This window comes from Macaca fascicularis, chromosome 15, assembly GCF_037993035.2.
Source record: "Macaca fascicularis isolate 582-1 chromosome 15, T2T-MFA8v1.1".
NCBI lineage: Eukaryota > Metazoa > Chordata > Mammalia > Primates > Cercopithecidae > Macaca > Macaca fascicularis.
Genome location: NC_088389.1, coordinates 2,195,240 through 2,215,921, shown reverse-complemented (window position 1 = coordinate 2,215,921; position 20,682 = coordinate 2,195,240). Strand labels below are relative to the sequence as shown.

At 57.0% G+C, this 20,682-nt stretch overlaps 1 protein-coding gene and 1 non-coding gene across 44 annotated transcripts; both read right to left on the bottom strand.

The window, feature by feature from the left end:
* Positions 1–1,057: 1,057 nt before the first annotated feature.
* Positions 1,058–20,189, bottom strand: DPP7 (dipeptidyl peptidase 7). 43 transcript variants are annotated; one of them, XM_074015930.1, is made up of 16 exons: positions 19,971–20,189; positions 19,466–19,684; positions 6,129–6,325; positions 5,374–5,564; positions 5,183–5,296; positions 4,941–5,080; positions 4,604–4,767; positions 4,064–4,199; positions 3,909–3,990; positions 3,656–3,822; positions 3,448–3,508; positions 2,819–2,937; positions 2,581–2,737; positions 2,398–2,462; positions 1,486–1,556; positions 1,058–1,389 (listed from the first exon to the last, which is right to left on the bottom strand). In XM_074015930.1, the coding sequence occupies exons 4-16, from the start codon at positions 5,438–5,440 to the stop codon at positions 1,254–1,256; spliced, it is 1,479 nt and encodes a 492-aa protein (XP_073872031.1). In that variant the 5' UTR covers positions 5,441–5,564; positions 6,129–6,325; positions 19,466–19,684; positions 19,971–20,189; the 3' UTR covers positions 1,058–1,253. The 43 variants fall into 43 exon arrangements, 34 of the variants coding, with proteins under 34 accessions (XP_073872031.1, XP_073872032.1, XP_045230022.2 ...); XM_074015931.1 differs by having other exon boundaries at positions 19,569–19,684; XR_012424056.1 differs by lacking the exon at positions 6,129–6,325 and having other exon boundaries at positions 1,486–1,861.
* On the bottom strand, positions 14,779–14,879 carry LOC123569295 (small nucleolar RNA U13). The gene has a single exon (XR_006692933.1). It is a non-coding gene; the product is annotated as a small nucleolar RNA U13 (small nucleolar RNA).
* Positions 20,190–20,682: the final 493 nt, after the last annotated feature.

The following is a 20,682-nucleotide window of genomic DNA, read 5'->3' as shown; positions in this document are numbered from 1 at the left end:
CCCCGTGGGGCAGATGCCTGGAGGGAGGCGTCCTTGCCCCTGTGTCTCACACGGCCTGCTTTCCTGCAGGGCTGGCACTGAGGCGCACAGCTAAGGGATAACGTGGGCCCTCGGGTCAGGCAGCTCCCAGTGGCCTGGCATGGCTGTGGCCCCGAGCCCTGGGCTGTGGTGGCAGTCGTCCTCATCATCACTCTATTGCTGTCCCTATCCCAGGGCTGACCCTGGGCCTTGGCTGAGTACCCCCGACCGTGAACCAGGTGACCTCTTAGGGCCGTACCCCTCCACTCTCTCCTGTGAAAAATCCATCACCTTCACTTCCGGAGGACTTCCCCTCCCTGGGAAGCCAGAGCTGGTGACAGCACAGGGCAGGGCTACCTGGACCCAGCCCAGGATTGCCGGCCTTGTGCCCCCCTGTGGAGGTCCAGGCCCAGAGTGTGGGCCTCGGCTCTGTCCCCACAACTCCCAACATCCCACAGCAGCCACCTGTGTCCTCCCGGGGACAGTGGGCGTCCTGGGGCTTCCTCTCCTGCCTCACGCCGGGCCCTGACCCCGCACTCCTTCCTCTGTGTCTGGAAAGGTGAGAACAGCAGCTGTGATGCGGCCCTGGTGCCTGCCCCTTGTCACGGTGAGACCAGCGCCGCCCTCCTGGACCGGGTGCCCCATGGCCGGCTGAATGTGCAGGACTAGGGCAGCGGATGGGGCCCGAACAGCCGGAAAAGCTGCACCTTCTCCATCTCACCTGGACCTCTGAGACTAATGTGCTGGGGGCGTGGCCCCAGAGGGGAGGGGACAGCAGCTGCCTGCCCCTTGGGGGCCAAAAGCACTGTCCAGTGGCCTCCCCTGGAGGGGTCGCTGTGTGCAGAGGACGTCAGGGAAGGAGTCACCTTGGAGGTGTGGCTGCCGCCTCCGTCTGCCGCGGCTCAGCCCAGTGAGGCTTCCTTGGGGGGCAGTGCCCACCCTGGCCTGTGCGGGGTGCGCCGCGTCCCCTGCCCTGTCTCTGAGGGTCCCACTCCCCAGCCCGCATGTGGGCCTCACAGAGCGGAAGGGGACATACATGGCCAGGCTTCCAGGCATTTATTCAGCTCCTTCCCTGTGCCTCCAGCTGCTTCTTGAGTGAAGCCCACGCGCTGGGCCGGCCACAGTGGGCTGAGCTTCGGGGACCCAGAAGGTGCAAACACAGGGCAGGGCTGGGGCAGCCGCCTCCTCCCTCCATTCACTCCATGAGGAGCCTGGAGACCCTTCCAGTCCTGTGCTCAGAGGCTGAGTCCGGACGCCACACGCAGAGCTGGCTGCTGCTCACGCCTGGCTGCCTTTACCCACTCGCCGATGACGGTGGCCTCCAGCTTTCGTGCCTCAACCACAGAAACAGGATCTTCGGGGTGGGAGGCTCTGGGGAGCGGGCACGGAGGGGGCCCATCAGCCCCAGCCCTCGGTGGGCCTGTCCCACCCAACCTGCGACCACCGCCGGGCCACCTCCCTCCACACCTGAGGTCGAGGTGGTGCGCGCCCCCCTGGATGGTGATGGCAATGACTGATGCGCTCAGGTTCCTCCGAATCTGTGCTCAGCGGAAAGAATTCCATCAGGTGAAGGAATAAGGCAACTGCCCAGCCTCCGTGGACCCATTGGAAAGGAGACATGAGAGGGCGGAGCCGAGAATCAGTGTCCGTCAAGCAACCATAGAGAAAACCAGCCAGAGAGGGAGGCGGGAAGTGACGAGATGGGGCACAACCGGGTAAGACAGCAACGGGGTAGGGGCCGGGCGAGGGGCCTGTGATCCCAGCACTCTGGGAGGCTGAGCAGGGAGATCGCTTGAGCCCAAGAGTTCCACAACAGCCTAGGCAATACGGTGAGACTGTGTCTCTACAAAAAAACGTGGTTTTTTTTTTTTTGTTTTTTTTTTTTTTGGAGACAGAGTCTCGCTCTGTCGTCCAGGCTGGAGTGCAGTGGCTGGATCTCAGCTCACTGCAAGCTCCACCTCCCAGGTTCAGGCCATTCTCCTGCCTCAGCCTCCCGAGTAGCTGGGACTACAGGCGCCCGCCACCTCGCCCGGTTAGTTTTTTTTTTTTTTTGTATTTTTTAGTAGAGACGGGGTTTCACCATGTTAGCCAGGATGGTCTCGATCTCCTGACCTCGTGATCCATCCGTCTCAGCCTCCCAAAGTGCTGGGATTACAGGCTTGAGCCACCGAGCCCGGCCAAAAAACGTTTTTTTTAATTAGCTGGGCGTGGTGGTGAGCGCCTGTAGCCTCAGTTACTGGGAGGCTTGAGCCTCAGAGGTTGAGGCTGCAGTGAGCCCTGATCTCGCCACTGCACGCCAGCCTGGGCGACAGAGCAAGACCCTGTCTCCAAAAAAACCAAACAACCTAACGGGGTCACAGGGCCCAGGCCAGGACTCACCCCGCCCCCTGCCCAGGGGTCCAGGTTCCCGTTGGAGAAGATGATGTTGCTGGTGGCTCTGAGATCTGCAAGGGGCAGAGAAAGTGGTGACGTGGCCCCTCGTGGGGGCTGTGAGCCGTGGGCAGGGGGTGCAGAGCTCAGGGCAGAAAGCAGAACGCTGCCCCGCCCCTGCCCCAGCCTTACCGCCCCCCCAGAAGCTGGTCAGCAGCCAGTCGGGCCGGGGCCACACGCCCCAGGTGTCCAGGCAGTACTGCTGGCGGCGCTCATCCGTGAAGGGCAGGTCGGGGAACATATCGGTCACATTGTTGCTGGCGAAGGTCAGGTTGATCTCGGTGCAGGCCTGCAGGTGCCCCAGCCTGAGTCAGGCCAGCCCACGCCTGCCCGTGCCCCAAGTGGTTCCAGGCCACCCACAACCCCACACCTGGTAGTCCCAGGCCCTGGCATCGGGGCCGGTGCCGCAGCCGGTGGGGTCAGCACAGCTGCGGTAGAGCCGGTAGATGTCGTAGCAGTGCTCGGAGCCCGAGGCGTTGTAGACCAGCCCTGAGGAGGAGAGGCGCTGGGGCCCAGCAGCCACACACAGACACACCACGGGCTCCAGCCAACCTGTCCCCCCTCGGAAGGGTCCTGCAGGGGATCTGGGGCTCTGGGATCTGTGTCCCAGTGAGGAAGGCCTTCCAGGCTACCTGCTCGGAGGTCAGTGGGGTCTGTGCTGCCAGCCCTGGGCCTGACTGTTGAGGGCCCTCCTGCTCCCCACGGGGCAGGGTGGGGCCTGCTGCCCTCTGTTGCCCTCCATGCCTGGGGACTCCAGGGTCCCCTTGATCAGCACCCACCAAGCTGGACCTGGCTACAGCCAGCGCTGGGAGAGCCCCCAAGGATGGCCACTGCCTCCCCCAGGGCTTCTGGGAAGGTCGTGCTGTCCAGCCCACCACAGCCCTGGGGCAGGAGGCAGAGCCCCTGGCTGGGCTACGGATCCTCACCCCACCCAGCCCCAGAACCCAAGCCAAGCCTGGGGTCTCCACACTTGCCCATCTGGGGCCGGGGGAAGGGCACCTGCCAGCGCTCGCAGTCCCGTGATCCTCTGGGTCTCACTCAGCAGCCGGTCACAGCCCACCTGGAGTGCAGGGGCAGCAGCGACTCAGCGGGGTCCCCTCCACCAGCTCCGCCTCCCTGGCTCCCAGGATGAGGGTCAGGCCGCTGGCCACCAGCCTTGCGACGCTCCAGCCGGCCTCTCCGTGTGCCCCGGGAGGAGGCACCTCACCTTGACCGGGTTGGCGGGGAGGGGACCCAGGAAGTCGGTGGGGTAGGGGTAGTCCATCATGGCCAGCACGGTGAAGGCATTCCGGGCGAACATGAAGAGCTGGGTCAGGTCCTTCTCGTCTGACAGCGGCTGGCAGGTGCCAAACTCCCAGCGGACCCTGTCGTAGGCTGCATGGAAGGCGCGGAGACTCAAGCCTTGGACATAGCAGGCGCTGGGGCGGGTCGGGCAGTTGGGGGCGGTGGGGGGGCCTCACCTCCCTGTAGGAACAAGTCCTTGATCTGTCCGAACGCTTCCCGCACACCCTGGGTGCACTTGGGACTCTGGCCCTCAAAGTCCTGGGGGAAAGAGACCGTGCTCACTGCAGCCCCTGTCCCTTAAGGGGCCTGGAGGACCCCAAGCCTCACTCACCGCCGTGACGTCCCGGAAGAACTGGTTGGAGTCGCCGAGGCCTGCCACAGCTAGAACGGGTGCGCTGGCTGCCAGTGCCCCCGCCACCAGGTGGGGGTACTTCATCCTCAGGTAGGCGCTGAGCATCCCCCCATAACTGAGCGAGGGACACAGGGTTAGGGCTGCTGCGCCCAACACCCCGTTTCAATCTCTTTCCCTCCTCAGGGGCCCACAGGTCCCACAAGGAGGACACTTCTGAGACCCACAAATTCTAACCCTGGGCCTGGTGCGGGTGCAGCCCTTACTGGGAAAGGCCGCTGGTGTGGCCAGCACATCCCAGCTGAGCAGGTGGCTGGGAGGACAGGCTGGGAGGGCTTCCTGGAGGAGGCAACACTAAGCCTGGAACCCCTGCCTGAGGCCTTAGGAAAAGGCAGTGGTGGGGGTAAAGAGGGGAGAGGCCGGGCCAGCGCGCAGCCACCTCTGCAAACAGTGGGGAGAAGAGCTGGGGTCGCTGGGTCGGGGCAGGGGAGGGAGGGGGTGCAGACCGGGGAAGGCGCCCACCTTCCACCGAAGGCGATGGCGGGGGCGTCCTGGGCCCCAAGGTCGCGCCGTAGCGCGCGGAGCAGCTCTGCAAAGTCGGCCAGGGCCTGCTCCACCGTCAGCAGCTCCGTGTGCCCGCGCTGCGTGGACCGCTCACCGAATGGCAGCGACTTCCCGTAGTAGCGCTGGGGGGAACTTGCCATGGAGCCCGGCCCGCGACCCCGCCCGGCACCCGCGTGCTCCGCGACCCCCGCCCGCGACCCCGCCTGGCACCCACGTGCTCCGCGACCCCCGTCCGCGACCCCGCCCGGCACCCACGTGTCCGCGACCCCCGCCTGCGACCCCGCCCGGCACCTACGTGCTCCGCGAAGACCAGTAGAGCCCCCTGCTCGGCCGCCAGCTCCGCGATGAAGCCCGAGTTGTTGGCGAAGGCCCACACGTCGCCCTCGTTCCCGGTGTAGAAGAAGATGGGCCCCTCGCCCCGGATCCAGAACTTGTCTGTGGGGAGGGCGGGTGAGGCGGGGGTGCTGGGGGGCGGCGGGGGCGGGTGAGGCGGGGGTGCTGGGGGGCGGCCGGCCGGGGCCGGGGCCGGGGTCTCACCTGACACCAGGAAGCGCTGGGGGAAGGTCTGGTTGCCGAAGCGCTCGAAGTTGAAGTGGTCCAGACGCTGCTGGAAGAAGCGCTCCTGGAAGCCGGGGTCCGGGGCGCTGCGGGCTGTGGGGGGGCGCGGACCTCAGAGGCGGGGCCGGGGACGGGGAGGGGAAATGGGCTGGGGGCGCCGCCACACTCACCCCCCGTCTGGAGGCCGCGCAGCCCGAGCGCCAGCAGGAGGACCGGGGCCCAAGCAGCGGAGCCCATGTCGCCTTCCGCGGGCACCCGTCACGTGGGCGGGGTCACGGGGCCGCCGGGGCGCGCTCCTCCCTCCAGGCCTCACGTGTTCCCGGCGCCCGTTGTTCCCATGGAGACCGTCGCCGTGGGGCGCCTGTGCAGTCGCTGGTTCAGCGCCGCGCCGGGGACTGTGCGCCCCAACACCCCGCGCCTCATGGCCGCTGCCCAGGGGTCCCTCCTGGTCACGGCGCGGGGAAGCCGAGGGCCCCTGGGGGTCCAGGTCCCTGGGCCACCTCCACGGCCTCCCGCCCCACTGACTCGTCCTCCAACAGCGGCCCCATCCGGAGCTGCGCTAGGGCGAGTCCCTGCTGTGCCGGCCAAGCCTTCCCAGCACTTGCTCCTGGCAGGTGTCCCACTCTAAGGCAGGGCCAGGAAAGCGGGGACCGTTCTGCTGCCCCTAAGGGCGGGAGGGAAAGGGTCCTAAACAGAGTGATGGCGCCCGAAGAAAGCGACCCAGGGTTTGTCCAAGCTACAGCAGGGGCTGGGCAGGTGGGGGGCGGGGCCTCGCAGGCGGCAGGAGTGTGGGGTGCCCCTGGAGGGTCTGGGCAGGAGCGGGATGTGGCCGTGTAGCTCCCAAGAGCTGGGATCGCCACCTGCCCTTCCGACTGGCACCCAGTTTGCCCACACAGCCCTGCAGGGACAAGGGGGGACCAGAGACCTCTGCTGGGAGCTGGGGCCTCCTCCCTGGGGAGCACCCAGAGGATGGAAGAAGTCACGTTTTCCCAGCATCCAGTCCAGGGCGTGGGTGAGGGGGCCATAGTGGTGAGTGCCAGACCAGCCACGTGGAGTCCTGCTGGGGATGCACATGGGCCACTAGCCAGGCCCAGAACAGGTGCAGAAGCAGCAGGGACTCAGCTACAGACAGAAAGAGAGTTACTCTATCCCCCTCCCAAGACTGCCCTTGGCCAGCATGACCCTGCCATACCCATCCTGTGTGTGGCTGAGTGGGGAAGACCGGCCACTTCCACAGCCCCTTGCATCACGGCCCCCCCTGCCTCACGCAGAGGCACTCCCATGGTGGGTTACTGGTGGCTGGGGCCCTCAGCATGGTAGCAGTGACCATCACGTCACACTGCAACATGAGGTCATCCAGGGCCACACACCATCCCCACCATGGCTCTCACATCTGGGCCCTGTCCCATCCCGATATAGGTCCCGGGCTGCCTGCCGGGACCCCCACAGGACGGGGTGAGAAGCAGCAGCAGCCCTCCTTGGATGTGGAAGTGCTCCATGGCGTCCCCCACCCCACACCTCTGCTCCTCTGGCTCCCTCGGGCGCCTTAAGTGGTCAGAGCTCCACCAGCAACCCTCACCCAGGATCACAGCTCTGGAGACGCCAGCTAGGCCGAGAGCAGCCAGCCAGCTCCCCAGGCACACCAGGGCCTGGAGATGCCGCAGGCTTGGCTGGGCCCACAGAGGGGCCAGAGCCTCAGGGAGGGTTCCAGGGGCAGGGTTTCCAAGGAAGCCACTTCCCCTCTTGTCCATCCCCAGGCCTTGATGCCCCTTCTGGGCAGCAGCCAGGGCCTCCCAAGCCAGGAAGAGTGGGCATGGGGCTAGCCAGCATGGCTCTGCCGGGGGTGAGGGTGGCCACAGCCCCCTGCCCACATCCCTGTGCTCACAGAAACATGTGCTGTATGGAATCGAGGTTTAAGGGATCTAGGCCTGTGCTGTTAATCTGTAGCCCCATCCCTGTGCTTACAGAAACGTGCTGTATTGTCTCAAGGTTTAGGGGATTTAGGGCTGTGCAGGATGTGCTTTGTTAAAAATGTGTCTGCAGGCAGTATGCTTGGTAAAAGTCATCGCCATTCTCCATTCTCGATCAATCAGGGACACAATGCACTGTGGAAAGCCGCAGGGACCTCTGCCCAAGAAAGCCTGGGCATTGTCCAGGTCTCCCCACACTGAGACAGCCTGAGATACGGCCTCATGGGAAGGGAAGACCTGACCATCCCCCAGCCGGACACCAGTAAAGGGTCTGTGATGAGGCGGATGAGTAAAAGAGGAAGGCCAGGCCTCTCAGTTGAGATAAGAGGAAGGCCTCTGTCTCCTGCATGCCCCTGGGAACGGAATGTCTCGGTGTAAAACCCGACCGTACATTCGTTCTATTCTGAGACAGGAGAAAGCTGCCCTGTGGCTGGAGGCGAGACATGCTGGCGGCAATGCTGCTCTGCTGCTCGTTGCTACACTGAGATGTTTGGGTGGAGAGAAGCATAAATCTGGCCTGCGTGCACATCCAGGCACAGTACCTTCCCTTGAACTTATTTGTGACACAGATTCCTTTGCTCACATGTTTTCTTGCTGACCTTCTCCCCACTATCACCCTGTTCTCCTGCCGCATTCCTCTTGCTGAGAGAGTGAAAATAGTAATTAACAAATACTGAGGGAACTCAGAGACCAGTGCTGGTGCAGGTCCTCTGTATGCTGAGTGCCAGTCTCCAGGGCCCACTGTTGTTCCTCTATACTTTGTCTCTGTGTCTTATTTCTTTTCTCAGTCTCTCGTCCCACCTGACGAGAAATACCCACAGGTGTGGAGGGGCTGGCCGCCCCTTCACTGGCACAGCAACCTGACATATTAAGGGGTACAGCTTCTGCAGGAGGCCCTCAAGATCCGTTATCACCAGGGCCCTCGTCAGCCTGTGCAGGATACAGTAGGTCACCCAAGGGGCAAGTGGGCCTAGGCTGGCCATGCCTCTGCAGACACCCCCCAGTCTCTGCCCATCCCCGGAGCGGGACAGACGGACAGGTTGGCTACTGAGCCACCAGCTGAGGGGGTGAGAGGTCCCTGGGCAGGGAATCCTGGGAGCCAGGCCAGCAAGGGTGAGGGGCTGCTGAGCCCAAACCCTCCTCTCAAGGTCCATCTGCTCTCTCTAGACCATCTAGGCAGCTCCTCCACACCCCGATTCCTGCTGGGACACCCAGTCCCACCCTCTACGGCTCACAGACTGGGGCCATGCCCAGCCAGACATCACGTCTGGGCTGCCCCTCAGACTGAAAGGCTGCCAGCAGGCCGCTGGCAGGTGGCTCCGCTGTGTGTGGCCGTGACCTACCGCATCTGCACTTAGAGCCGTGCTGGTCTGTGTGCTGAATTATACGTAATACAAAACTGACCACTTAACCACTTTCATGTGTTAAGTTTGGGGGAATTAGGTACATTCATGCATTCACAATACTGTGCACCGTCATCACTATTTTCCAGACGACCTCATCACCCCCAATAGCAACCGTAGCCATTAAACCATGGACCCCAGTCCCTGGCACCCACCGTTCTACCATTTGTCTCTGTGGCTCTGCTGACTCCAGGTATGTCATATCAGTGGAATCCAACAGTATTTTGTCCTCTGTTGCCCAGGCTGGAGTGCAGTGACAGGATCTCGGCTCACTGCAACCTCCGCCTCCTGGGTTCAGGTGATTCTCCTGTCTCAGCTTCTGGACTAGCTGGGATTACAGGAGCCCACCACCACGCCCAGCTAAATTTTGTATTTTTAGTAAAGATGGGTTTTCATCATGTTGGCCAGGCTGGTCTTGAACTCCTGACCTCAGGTGATCCGCCCGCCTTGACCTCCCAAAGTGCTGGGATTACAGGCGTGAGCCACCGCGCCCGGCCTGTTTTAGCCATTGTGAATACTGATGCGATGAACATGGGTGTGCAAATATCTGCTTTTGTTTGTTTTTTCAGACAGTCTCTGTCGCCCAGGCTGGAGTGCAATGGCGCGATCTCAACTCACTGCAAGCTCTACATCCTAGGTTCAAGCAATTCTCCTGCCTCAGCCTCCCAAGTGGCTAGGATTACAGGCACACATTCACATGCCTGGCTAATTTTTGTATTTTTAGTAGAGATGGGTTTCACCGTGTTAGCCAGGATAGTCTCCATCTCCTGACCTCGTGATCCGCCTGCTCGGCCTCCCAAAGTGCTGTGATTACAGGTGTGACCTGCTGCACCCAGCCTGTGGTTTTGATTTTCGTCTCCCTAAGGATTAGTGATGCTGAACATTTTTCCTGTGTTGACTGGCCATTTGTCTTCTTTGGAAAAATGCCTATCAAATCCTTCACCCATTTTTGAATTGGGTTGTTTTTTGTTGAGTTTTACGATTTTTAAAAATCATCTGGATCGGCCAGGCGCAGCGGCTCACATCTGTAATCCCAGCACTTTGGGAGGCCGAGGTGGGCGGATCCCGAGGTCAGGAGATCGAGACCATCCTGGCCAACATGGTGAAACCCTGTCTCTACTAAAAATACAAAAAAAAAAAAAAAAATAGCCTGGCGTAGTGGCGGGCGTCTGTAGTCCCAGCTACTACGGAGGCTGAGGCAGGAGAATGGCCTGAGCCCAGGAGGCGGAGCTTGCAGTGAGCCGAGATCACACCACCGCACTCCAGCCTGGGCAACAGAGAGAGACTCCATCTCAAAAAAAAAAAAAAAAAAAATCATCTGGATCTCAGCCGGGCACAGGGGCTCATGCCTGTAATCCCAGCACTTTGGGAGGCCGAAGCGGGCAGATCACAAGGTCAAGAGATCGAGACCATCCTGGCCACCATCGTAAAACCTTGTCTCTACTAAAGATACACAAATTAGCTGGGCATGGTGGCAGGTGCCTGTAATCTCAAGTACTCAGGAGGCTGAGGCAGGAGAATTGCTTGAACCTGAGAAGCAGAGGTTGCAGTGACCCAAGACCGTGCCATTGCACTCCAGCCTGAGCGACACAGCGAGACTCTGTCTCAAAAAAGAAAAAAAAAAAAGGCTGGGCGCAGTGGCTCACACCTGTAATCCCAGCACTTTGGGAGGCCGAGGCGGGTGGATCATGAGGTCAGGAGATCGAGACCATCCTGGCTAACACGGTGAAACCCCATGTCTACCAAAAATACAAAAAATTAGCCGGGCGTGGTGGTGGGCGTCTGTAGTCCCAGCTACTCGGTAGGCTGAGGCAGGAGAATGGCCGGAACCTGGGAGGCGGAGCTTGCAGTGAGCGGAGATCACGCCACTGCACTCTAGCATGGGCGACAGAGCAAGACTCCGTCTCAAAAAAAAAAAAAAAAAAATCTAGATCTCACTCCCTTGTCATATATGTGATTTGCAAATCTTCCTTTCTGTGGGTTGCTTTTTTATTCAGTTGATACTGTCTTTGAAGTGCAAAAATTATTATTTTTTGAAACAGAGTCTCACTCTGTCGCCCAGGCTGGAGTGCACTGGTGCAGTCTTAGCTCACGGCAACCTCCCTATCCCAGGTTCAAGCAGTTCTCTGCCTCAGCCTCCAGAGTAGCTGGGATTACAGGTGCCCACCACCAGGCCCGACTAATTTTTGGATTTTTAGTAGAGATGGGGTTTCATCATCTTGGCCAGGTTGGTGTTGAGATCCTGGTCCGCCCGCCTCAGCCTCCCAAAGTGCTAGGATTACAGACGTCAGTCACCATGCCCAGCTGATGTGCAGAAATTATTTTGATGACATCCAGTTTGTCTGTCTCTTGTTGCTTGTGCTTTTAGTGTCATATCTAAGAATCTGTTGCCAAATTAAAAGTTGTGAAGGTTTACCCTCTATGTTTTTTTCCTGAGTTTTATAGTTTTAACTTTTTTTTGTTGTTTTGGGGGTTTTTGTTGAGACAGAGTCTCGCTCTATCACCCAGGCTGGAGTGCAGTAGCCCCATCTCGGCTCACTGCAACCTCTGCCTCACAGGTTCAAGCGATTCTCCTGCCTCAACCTCCCAAGTAGCTGGGATTACAGGCATGCACCACCACACCCGGCTAATTTTTGTATTTGTAGTAGAGTCGGGATTTTACCATGTTGGACAGGCTGGTCTCTGTGGACGACAAGCCACCCAGGTGCTGAGGCAAGAGACCATGGGCACAAGCTGTTCCAGTATGATAAAGAAAATATATAGAATAAGAATAGTTAGGCCGGGCGCGGTGGCTCAAGCCTGTAATCCCAGCACTTTGGGAGGCCGAGACGGGCGGATCACGAGGTCAGGAGATCGAGACCATCCTGGCTAACACGGTGAAACCCCATCTCTACTAAAAAATACAAAAAACTAGCCGGGGGAAGTGGCGGGCGCCTGTGGTCCCAGCTACTCGGGAGGCAGGAGAATGGCGTAAACCCGGGAGGTGGAGCTTGCAGTGAGCTGAGATCCGGCCACTGCACTCCAGCCTGGGCAACAGAGCCAGACTCAGTCTCAAAAAAAAAAAAAAAAAAAAAGAATAGTTATGGCCAGGTGCAGTGACTCACGCCTGTAATCCCAGCACTTTGGGAGGCCAAGGCGGGCAGATCACAAGGTCAGGAGATGGAGACCATCCTGGACCCTGTCTCTACTGAAAATACAAAAAATTAGCCGGGCGCGGTGGCGGGCACTGGTAGTCCCAGCTACTCGGGAGGGTGAGGCAGGAGAATGGTGTGAACCCAGGAGGCGGATCTTGCAGTGAGCCGAGATCACACCACCGCACTCCAGCCTGGGCAACAGAGAGAGACTCCATCTCAAAAAAAAAAAAAAAATTATACTGGAAAGAGATTATAGATATGATGATATGTGAATATTATCAATCATCAGTGTGTAGCATTACTCTTTATTCCAATATTATGATAATCTCTGTTCTACAATTATAACCTAGGAAAAACCAGGCCATACAGAGATAGGAGCTGAAGGGCATGGTGGGAAGTGACCAGAAGGCAAGTGTGAGCCTGTGCCACGCCCGGACAGGGCCAGTAGAGGGCTCCTTGGTCCAGCGGTAGCACCAGCGCCTGGGAAGGCGACCTTGACTTGGCGGACTTTGGTCCAGCGGCAGCGCCAGCGCCTGGGAAGGCGCCCCTTACGCAGCAGACCCGGAAAGGGAGTCTCCCTTTCCCCAAAGGAGTTAGAGAAGACTCTGCTCCACCACCTCTTGTGGAAGGCCCGACCTCACTCAAGCCCGCGCACAGCCATCCGGAGGCCTAACCGCCTCCCCGCGATGCTGCGCTTCCGCGGTCACCCTCCTGGTCCGCTGGCATGTTCCGCCCCGTACACCTGGCTTCGCCTCCTAGACAGCGGTGGCAGAATTAGTTAAAGTATTAAAGCCGCCGGGCGCGGTGGCTCACGCCTGTAATCCCAGCACTTTGGGAGGCCGAGGCGGGCGGATCACAAGGTCAGGAGATCGAGACCACGGTGAAACCCCGTCTCCACTAAAAATATAAAAAATTAGCCGGGCGCGGTTGTGGGCGCCTGTAGTCCCACCTACTCGGGAGGCTGAGCCAGGAGAATGGCGGGAACCCGGGAGGCGGAGCTCGCAGTGAGCCGAGATCACGCCACTGCACTCCAGCCTGGGCGACAGAGCAAGACTCTGTCTCAAAAAAAAAAAAAAAAAAAAGTATTAAAGCCGCTGATCTCTCCAAGAAATGCATATAGGAAATAATGACATAGGCTGTCCCCTCTCTCTCTCTCTCCCCGCCTCGGCTACCAAATAGGGAAGGGCCTCCTGTCTGGTGGACACGTGACTCGCGTGACCTTACCTATCATTGGAGATGGCTCACACTCCTTACCCTGCCCCCTTGCCTTGTATCCAGTAAATATCAGCGCAGCCAGGAATTAGGGGCCACTATTGGTCTCCATGCCTTGGTGGTAGTGGTTCCCTGGGCCCAGCTGTCTTTTCTTCCATCTCTTTGTCCTCTGTTTTTGTTTATTTATTTATTTTTTTTTTGAGACGGAGTCTCGCTCTGTGGCCCAGGCTGGAGTGCAGTGGCGCGATCTCTGGCTCACTGCAAGCTCCGCCTCCCGGGTTCACGCCATTCCCCTGCCTCAGCCTCCTGAGTAGCTGGGACTACAGGCGCCCACAACCGCGCCCGGCTAATTTTTTATATTTTTAGTAGAGACGGGGTTTCACCGTGGTCTTGATCTCCTGACCTCAGCCTTCTGAGTAGCTGGGACTACAGGCGCCCACCACCGCGCCCAGCTAATTTTTTGTATTTTTTAGTAGAGACGGGGTTTCACCCTGTTAGCCAGGATGGTCTCGATCTCCTGACCTCGTGATCCACCGGCCTCGGCCTCCCAAAGTGCTGGGATTACAGGCTTGAGCCACCGCGCCCGGCCCTGTGTCTTTATTTCTATGATCTACACATGAAGAGAAAAACCCACAGGCCCAGTACGGCTGGACCCTATAGTCTCGAACTCCTGACCTCGTGATCCGCTCGCATTAGCCTCCCAAAGTGCTGGGATTACAGAGGTGAGCCACCGTGTCCAGCCCAACTTTGTTCTTTTTCAAGATTGTTTTGGATCGCTTAGGGAAGTATTAACATCTTAACAATGTTGTCTTTCAACCCATGAACCAGGGGTCCTCTGCACTTATTTAGGTTTTCTTTCAGCAATGTTTTATAGTTTCCAGCGTACAGGTATTTCACCTCCCTGGTTAAATTTATTCCTTGGCATTTTACTCTTTTAGATGTTGTTGTAAAGAGAATCGTTTTCTTCATGTCCTTTTTGGACTGTTTGTTGCAGGTGCACAGAAATGCAAGTGATTTTGTTGATACTATGTCCTGCAACTTTCTGAATTTCTTTACTAACTCTAGCAGCTTTCTTGTGTATTCTTTGGGATTTTCTATATGTAGGATCATGTTATCTGTGAATAGAGATGGTTCTACTTCATCCTTTCCATTTGAATGCCTCATTTCTTTTTCTCATGTAATTGCCCCTGGAGCCGAGATCACGCCACTACACTCCAGCCTGGGCAACAGAGCGAGACTCCGTCTCGGAAAAAAAAAAAAAAAAAAATTAGCTAGTGTGGTGGCAGGCGCCTGTAGTCCCAGCTACTTGGGAGCCTGAGGCAGGAGAATTGCTTGAACCCAGGAGGTAGAGGTTGCAGGAGCGGAGATTGCACCACTGCACTCCAGCCTGGACAACAGAGCAAGACTCCGTCTCAAAAAAAAAAACAAAAAACAAAAGGCCGGGTGTGGTGGCTCATGCCTGTAATCCCAGCACTTTGGGAGGCCAAGGAGGGCGGATCATGAGGTCGGGAGATTGAGACCATCCTGGCTAACACGGTGAAACCCCGTCTCTACTGAAAATACAAAAACATTAGCCGGGCGTGGTGGCGGCACCTGTGGTCCCAGCTACTCGGGAGGCTGAGGCCGGAGAATGGTGTGAACTCGGGAGGCAGATCTTGCAGTGAGCCGAGATTGCACCACTGCACTCCAGTCTGGGTGACAGAGTAAGATTCCGTCTCAATAAAATAAATAAATAAAAAAAATTTTAAAAACACACAAGCAGCTGGCTAGGTCACAGAGCGGTCAAGGAACCCTACATTTCTGTCAGGACAAGAGAAAAGGCAAGTGGAACTGGGGGACCCTACTGTGTTTTTTGGTGTCAGATGGGTAATGTGCTGACTTTGTAAGAAGGTTTGAGGAAAGCACATCTCACATGAGTGGGAAACCAAATTATCACACTGATGAACTACAAAAGAATCGGTGTTTGGCCGGGCGCGGTGGCTCAAGCCTGTAATCCCAGCACTTTGGGAGGCCGAGACGGGCGGATCACGAGGTCAGGAGATCGAGACCATCCTGGCTAACACAGTGAAACCCCGTCTCTACTAAAAATACAAAAACTTAGCCGGGCGAGGTGGCAGGCGCCTGTAGTCCCAGCTACTCGGGAGGCTGAGGCAGGAGAATGGCGTGAACCCGGGAGGCGGAGCTTGCAGTGAGCTGAGATCCAGCCATTGCACTCCAGCCTGGGTGACAGAGCAAGACTCCGTCTCAAAAAAAAAAAAAAAAAAAAAAAAAGAATCGGTGTTTACAGCTATTAATTTCCATCTGAGCACAACCTTGCTCCATCCCATACATTCTAGTAGTTTCTACTCCCGTTTTCATTCATCTCTAAGTATTTTCTACCTTCCCTTGTAAGTTCTTCTTTGACCCATTGGTTAAGAGTATATTGTTTAATTGCCACATATTTGCAAAATTTCCAGCTTTTCCTGTTACTCATTTCTTTCTTTCTTTCTTTTTTTTGTTTTTTTTTTTGAGACGGAGTCTCGCTCCGTTGCCCAGGCTGGAGTGCAGTGGTGCAATCTCAGCTCACTGCAGCATCTGCCTCCCGGACTCAGGCGATTCTCCTGCCTCAGCCTCCCGAGTAGCTGGGATTATAGGCACGCACCACCATGCCTGGCTAATTTTTGTATTTTTAGTACAAATGAGGTTTCACTATGTTGGCCAGGCTGGTCTCGAACTCATGACCTCAGGTGATCCGCCTGCCTCAGCCTTCCAAAGTGCTGAGGTTTATAGGCGTGAGTCACCACACCTGGCCTCCTGTTACTCATTTCTTTCTTTCTTTTTTTTTTTTTTTTTTTTTGAGACAGAGCCTCGCTCTGTCGCCCAGGCTGGACTGCAGTGGCCGGATCTCAGCTCACTGCAAGCTCTGCCTCTCGGGTTTACACCATTCTCCTGCCTCAGCCTCCCAAGTAGCTGGGACTACAGGCGCCCACCACCTCGCCCGGCTAGTTTTTTGTATTTTTTAGTAGAGACAGGGTTTCATCACGTTAGCCAGCATGGTCTCGATCTCCTGACCTCGTGATCCGCCCGTCTCGGCCTCCCAAAGTGCTGGGATTACAGGCTTGAGCCACCGCGCCCGGCCCTGTTACTCATTTCTAATGTCATTCCATTGTGGCTGAAAAACATGCTTTGATGGATGGGCACACTAACTCAAGCCTACAATCCCAGTGCTTTGGGAGCCCCAGGTGGGAGGCTCATTTGAGAACAGGAGTTCAGGAGCCACCTGGGCAACATAGTGAGATCCCATCTCTACAAATTAAAATTAGCCAGGTGTGGTGGTGTGCACCTGTAGTCCTAGCTACTTGGGAGGCTGAGATGGGAGGATCACTTGAGCCCAGGAGTTCAAGGCTACATTGAGCTATGGATCATGCCACTGCACTCCAGCCTGGGAGGCAGACACACACACACACACACGTGGGTGTGTGTGTGTATATACATATTGTATTATTTCAACCTTTGAGGCTAGGCATGGTAGCTCATGCCTGCAATCCCAGCACTTTGGGAGGCTGAGGTGGGCAGATCACCTGAGGTCAGGACCAGCCTAACCAGCATGGCGAAACCCTTCTCTACTAAAAATACAAAAATTAGGCCAGGTGCAGTGGCTCACCTTGTAATCCCAGCACTTTGGGAGGCCGAGGCAGGCGGATCATGAGGTCAGGAGTTCGAGACCAGCCTGGCCAACACAGTGAAACCCCTACTCTACTAAAAATACAAAAATTAGCTGGGTATGGTGGCAGGCGCCTGTAATCCTAGCTACTTGGGAGGCTGAGGAAGGAGAATAGCTTGAACCCAGGAGGCAGAGGTTGCAGCGAGCTGAGATCGCGCCACTGCACTCTAGCCAGGGCAACAAAACAAGGAAAAAAAAAAAAAAAGAAAGAAAAAAAAAGAAAATGTATTAAAATTTCTTTTAATATATTTTAATTTCTATTTAATATGTGGCCTAACACATGGTCTGTCCTGGAGGATGTTCCATGTGCTTAAAAAAATGTGTATTCTCTGTTGTTGGGTGGAGTGTTCCCTGTCTGTCCTGTCTAGTTAAGATTTTAGCACTGTCCAAACCCTCTATTTCCTTGTTGCTCTGCCACCTAGGTAAGTTTTCCATTATTAAAATAGGTTGAGTGACATCTACAACTATTATTGTAGAACTTATTTCTGTCTTCAATTCTGCCAATGTTTGCTTCATATATTTTGGGAGCTGTTCTTGGTACATACATCTTTATAATTGCTATAATTTGTTCATGAATTGACCCTTTTATTACTATGTAGTGTCCTTATATCATGTAATAATTTTTTGTTTTATTTTGAAATGAGGTCTTGTTCTGTTGCCCAGCCTGGAGTGCAGTGGTGCATAGTTCATGACTGCCTCAAACTCCTCGACTCCCACAATCCTCCTGCCTCAGCTGCCTGAGTAGCTAGGACTACAGGTCCTAATTTATTTTATTTTTTGTAGAGATGGGATCTCACTATTTTCACGAGGCTGCTTTTGAACTTCCTGCCTCACTTGATCCTCCCACCTCGGCTTCCCCAAGTTGAGATTACAGGCATGAGCCACTGTGCCCAGTCCATCCTTTTACTTTCAATCTATTTAAATCTACTTCTCAAAAGCATCTGGAATTTGACCATTCTCCTTCCTGAACCATATCTTCAATGAGATGTTTCCTGGTTCTCTGGCTGCCCCTGCCCTCCCCGCCGACCCCAATCTTCTCAGCCTGGTGGCACCCAGACTAGGCCTGACCCCTTCTTCCAACCTTTCCAGACGACACAAACCACCTGTACCAGGGACTCCTAACACCTGTCTCCCCTGGCAGACTCTGATACCGGCACCATCTGCCCACCAAGGTCTCCATGGTGCCTCCCAGGCATCTCACAGTGGGCAGATCCAAAACAGAGCTCCTCAGTGTCCCCAAGCCAGAGCCTGTGCAGCCTGTGCTGGCCCCTCCACCCGGAGACCTGCCCTGCTTCTCCCAAGGCCACTCCTGTGGAGCCCTCCTCCCCCCACTCAGCTTTTCCCACAGCCAGGCAGCTCTCCTGGCCTCCTGCCCTCCACTGTGTCTCCACCCAGCAGCCAGAGCAGTTTCGAAGTAAACATCTCAGACACCCAGTCCACGCCAAAATCTTCCCGCACACATCAACTGAACACTCCATGCTGCCTCTGTAGCAGGACAAGCCGCAGACAAAACCTCTAACACTGGGTTAAAGGAGGAAGTGGCTTTATTTGGCCAGGAGCTTCGGCAGACTTGTGTCTTAAGTACCGAGCTCCCTGAAAAAGAAATTCCTGGCCCTTTTAAGGGCTTCCGACTCTAAGGGGTCCACGTGAAAGGGTCGTGATAGAACGAGCAAGCACGGGAAATGTGACTAGGGGCTATGCATCAGCTAACAGAACAGAAAGTTTTACAATGCTTCCTCATACGATGTCTGGCATTTACAGATAACACAAGTAGTTCAGGTCAGGAGCTGATGTTATTATTATTTTAACCACCAGGGACAGGTGGTGGCGCCAAGGTCGTCTGGCTATTTATCTTCTGTTTCTTTCCAACCTTTCGATTTCTCCCTTTTCTGTCTTATAAACCAGGCAACGTGGGGAGAAGAGGGCAGCAGGAGAAATGGTGGTCTCCTTCCTTACCTCCAGGACCTGCAGGACCACGGCTGGACTGAGCCAACCCTCACTCCATCTCCCAGCCATGGGAATTTCACCGTCCCAAATATGCCAAGGTCCTCCTTGCCTCAAGCAGTTTCGCTCAGGCTCAAGTGAGCCTCTCCCCACCCTGCCCTGCCAGCAGCTTCTCAGCCCTGAGATCTCGCCTTCAGTGCCACGGCGCCCCCTTTGCCCTCAGGACTAGCCACTGTTCTTCCCCAGGGCCCTGCTCTTTTCCACACAGGACGCACATATGCCACCTGCCTCTGCCCGTCTGTGGCTGGCTTCTCACCAGCCTCTCCTACAAATCTGTTTTATTCATCTCTGCACACTCAGAACTAAAACGGGAACTGGCCACGGTAGGCGTTCAAGGAGAATGAAACAAAGAATATGCCTGTTTCTTCCCAGCCAAGGATAGTTCGCGCCCCCAGAGACAGACACAAAAGGGACTCAGACAGGCATGCTCTGAGTTGAGGGTCTCAGCTGAATCTCAGTGACTCTCCGACTGAGAGTCTATAACGCCCTTCAGCCAAAGACCACTGCAAACACGCCTGTAGGTAAACAACTTGGGTCTTTTACTGTATGCACTGTGTACAAACACACCAGGCTAAGACAGTGAGGTGTCAGCAACAGAGTGTTCCGAGGAAACTATTACAGGATTTCACCTGTAGTTGGGTGATTTGGGGGATGATCTAAGGAAGGAGGATATGCTTCTAGATTAGACGCACGCTGGAGCCCAGGAGGTCAAGGCCGCAGTGGGCCGTGATCGCCACTGCACTCCAGCCTAGGCGACAGAGGGAGACCTTGCCTCAAAAATATAAAAATAAAAGATTGGACGCTGTGGGAAGGTAAGAGGGTAATTCTCAGCTTACGTTCGCTGCACGTGACAGGGTGAGCTGTGCGTTCCTTGCTTAGAATCAAGAAAAGGTCTTGGTTCATCTCACTTTATCGTGGCGTCTGCGTGGCGCTTCATACCTCACAGAACAGGGGCTGGCTACGAGGGTCACACCAGGCCACAGTAAGCGTCAGGGGCCGCTTGCCTTCTTAGGAGCACCAGGTCCAGAGGTTTCCGCTCCAAGAGGGACCGGGGCCTGGGCAGAAAAGCAAACGAAGCCCAGACAACCTGCTGGGGCTCCCTCTTCCCGCCACCACCGCCCCGCACAATTCGGGCCGCTGAGACTGGTGCAGACGCGCCGACCACGGATGCCCCGGCCCGGAAAGCCCATTAGCACATTTGCCCCTTTTCGCGGGGAAGGGGTGGAGAGGGCAGCGTCGAGGGAGTCGAGTCCGCTCGCCCAGGCCCCGCTGGGAGCCGCAGGCTGGGAGGGCGGTGGGTACAGCTGCCCCTGGCCTCGGTCAGTCCGGCGCGGCCCTCACCCTGCAGCACAGGCGCCGCCGGCAGCTCTTGCTGTTGCCGTAGCTCTCTCCAAAGCTCTGCGTCACCGAAATGAAGTTCTGATGAGGCAGCGGCGGCGAATGCGTGGAAGGAGGCCTCGAAGAACCACCAGCGGCATCAGGAGAGCCCGTCCTGAAAAAGACCTAGAGCTCCGCCTCTCCGAGACTCGCGGGCAGCCATTGCGGCGCACCGAGCCGTCCGGGTGTGCGCAACGCGCACGCGCACGCAATGCGCCTCAACCCCCCCCCCCCGCAGCCTACTGCGCCTGCGCCGAGCGCCCACGGCCTGCGGCGCCTGCGTCAAACCTCGTGGCTGTCGCCACGGCAACAGGGCGGGCCTTGGTTCCTCTTGGGGCGTGGCCGGTGCCTGGGATTCCAGCACTGTTCGCCCCGCGGGTCTGGATCTGGGTTGTTCTCGCCGCCTGTCATCGGACGGCACCGGCTTTGCCCACGCCCTCGCGAGAAGACGCTGACACCCGGGACCCGGGGAGGCTCCCGGGCGCCGCCGCCATGTTTTCAGGCAGCTCCAGCTCCCGGCTATTCAGTTCCGGGACCCACAGCGCGGGGATGGGGCTGGGCCGCCCTTGGTAGCCGTCCTGGGCTGAGGGCCACCCTGGCCGCGTGGTCACCGGCAAGAAGCCCAGGCGCGGCGTCGTGGGGGTCGAGGGAAGGACCGGACCCTCCCAGGGTCGCG

Coding starts and splice junctions, on each gene's coding strand:
- DPP7 (XM_045374087.2), bottom strand. CDS start 5,440: ATGGGCTCCGCTGCTTGGGCCCCGGTCCTCCTGCTGGCGCTCGGGCTG. Junction 4,200..4,603: donor GCCATCGCCTTCGGTGGAAG/GTGGGCGCCTTC, acceptor TCCCTCGCTCAG/TTATGGGGGGATGCTCAGCG. Junction 1,557..2,397: donor ACCCCTGGGCAGGGGGCGGG/GTGAGTCCTGGC, acceptor CGCTGAGCACAG/ATTCGGAGGAACCTGAGCGC.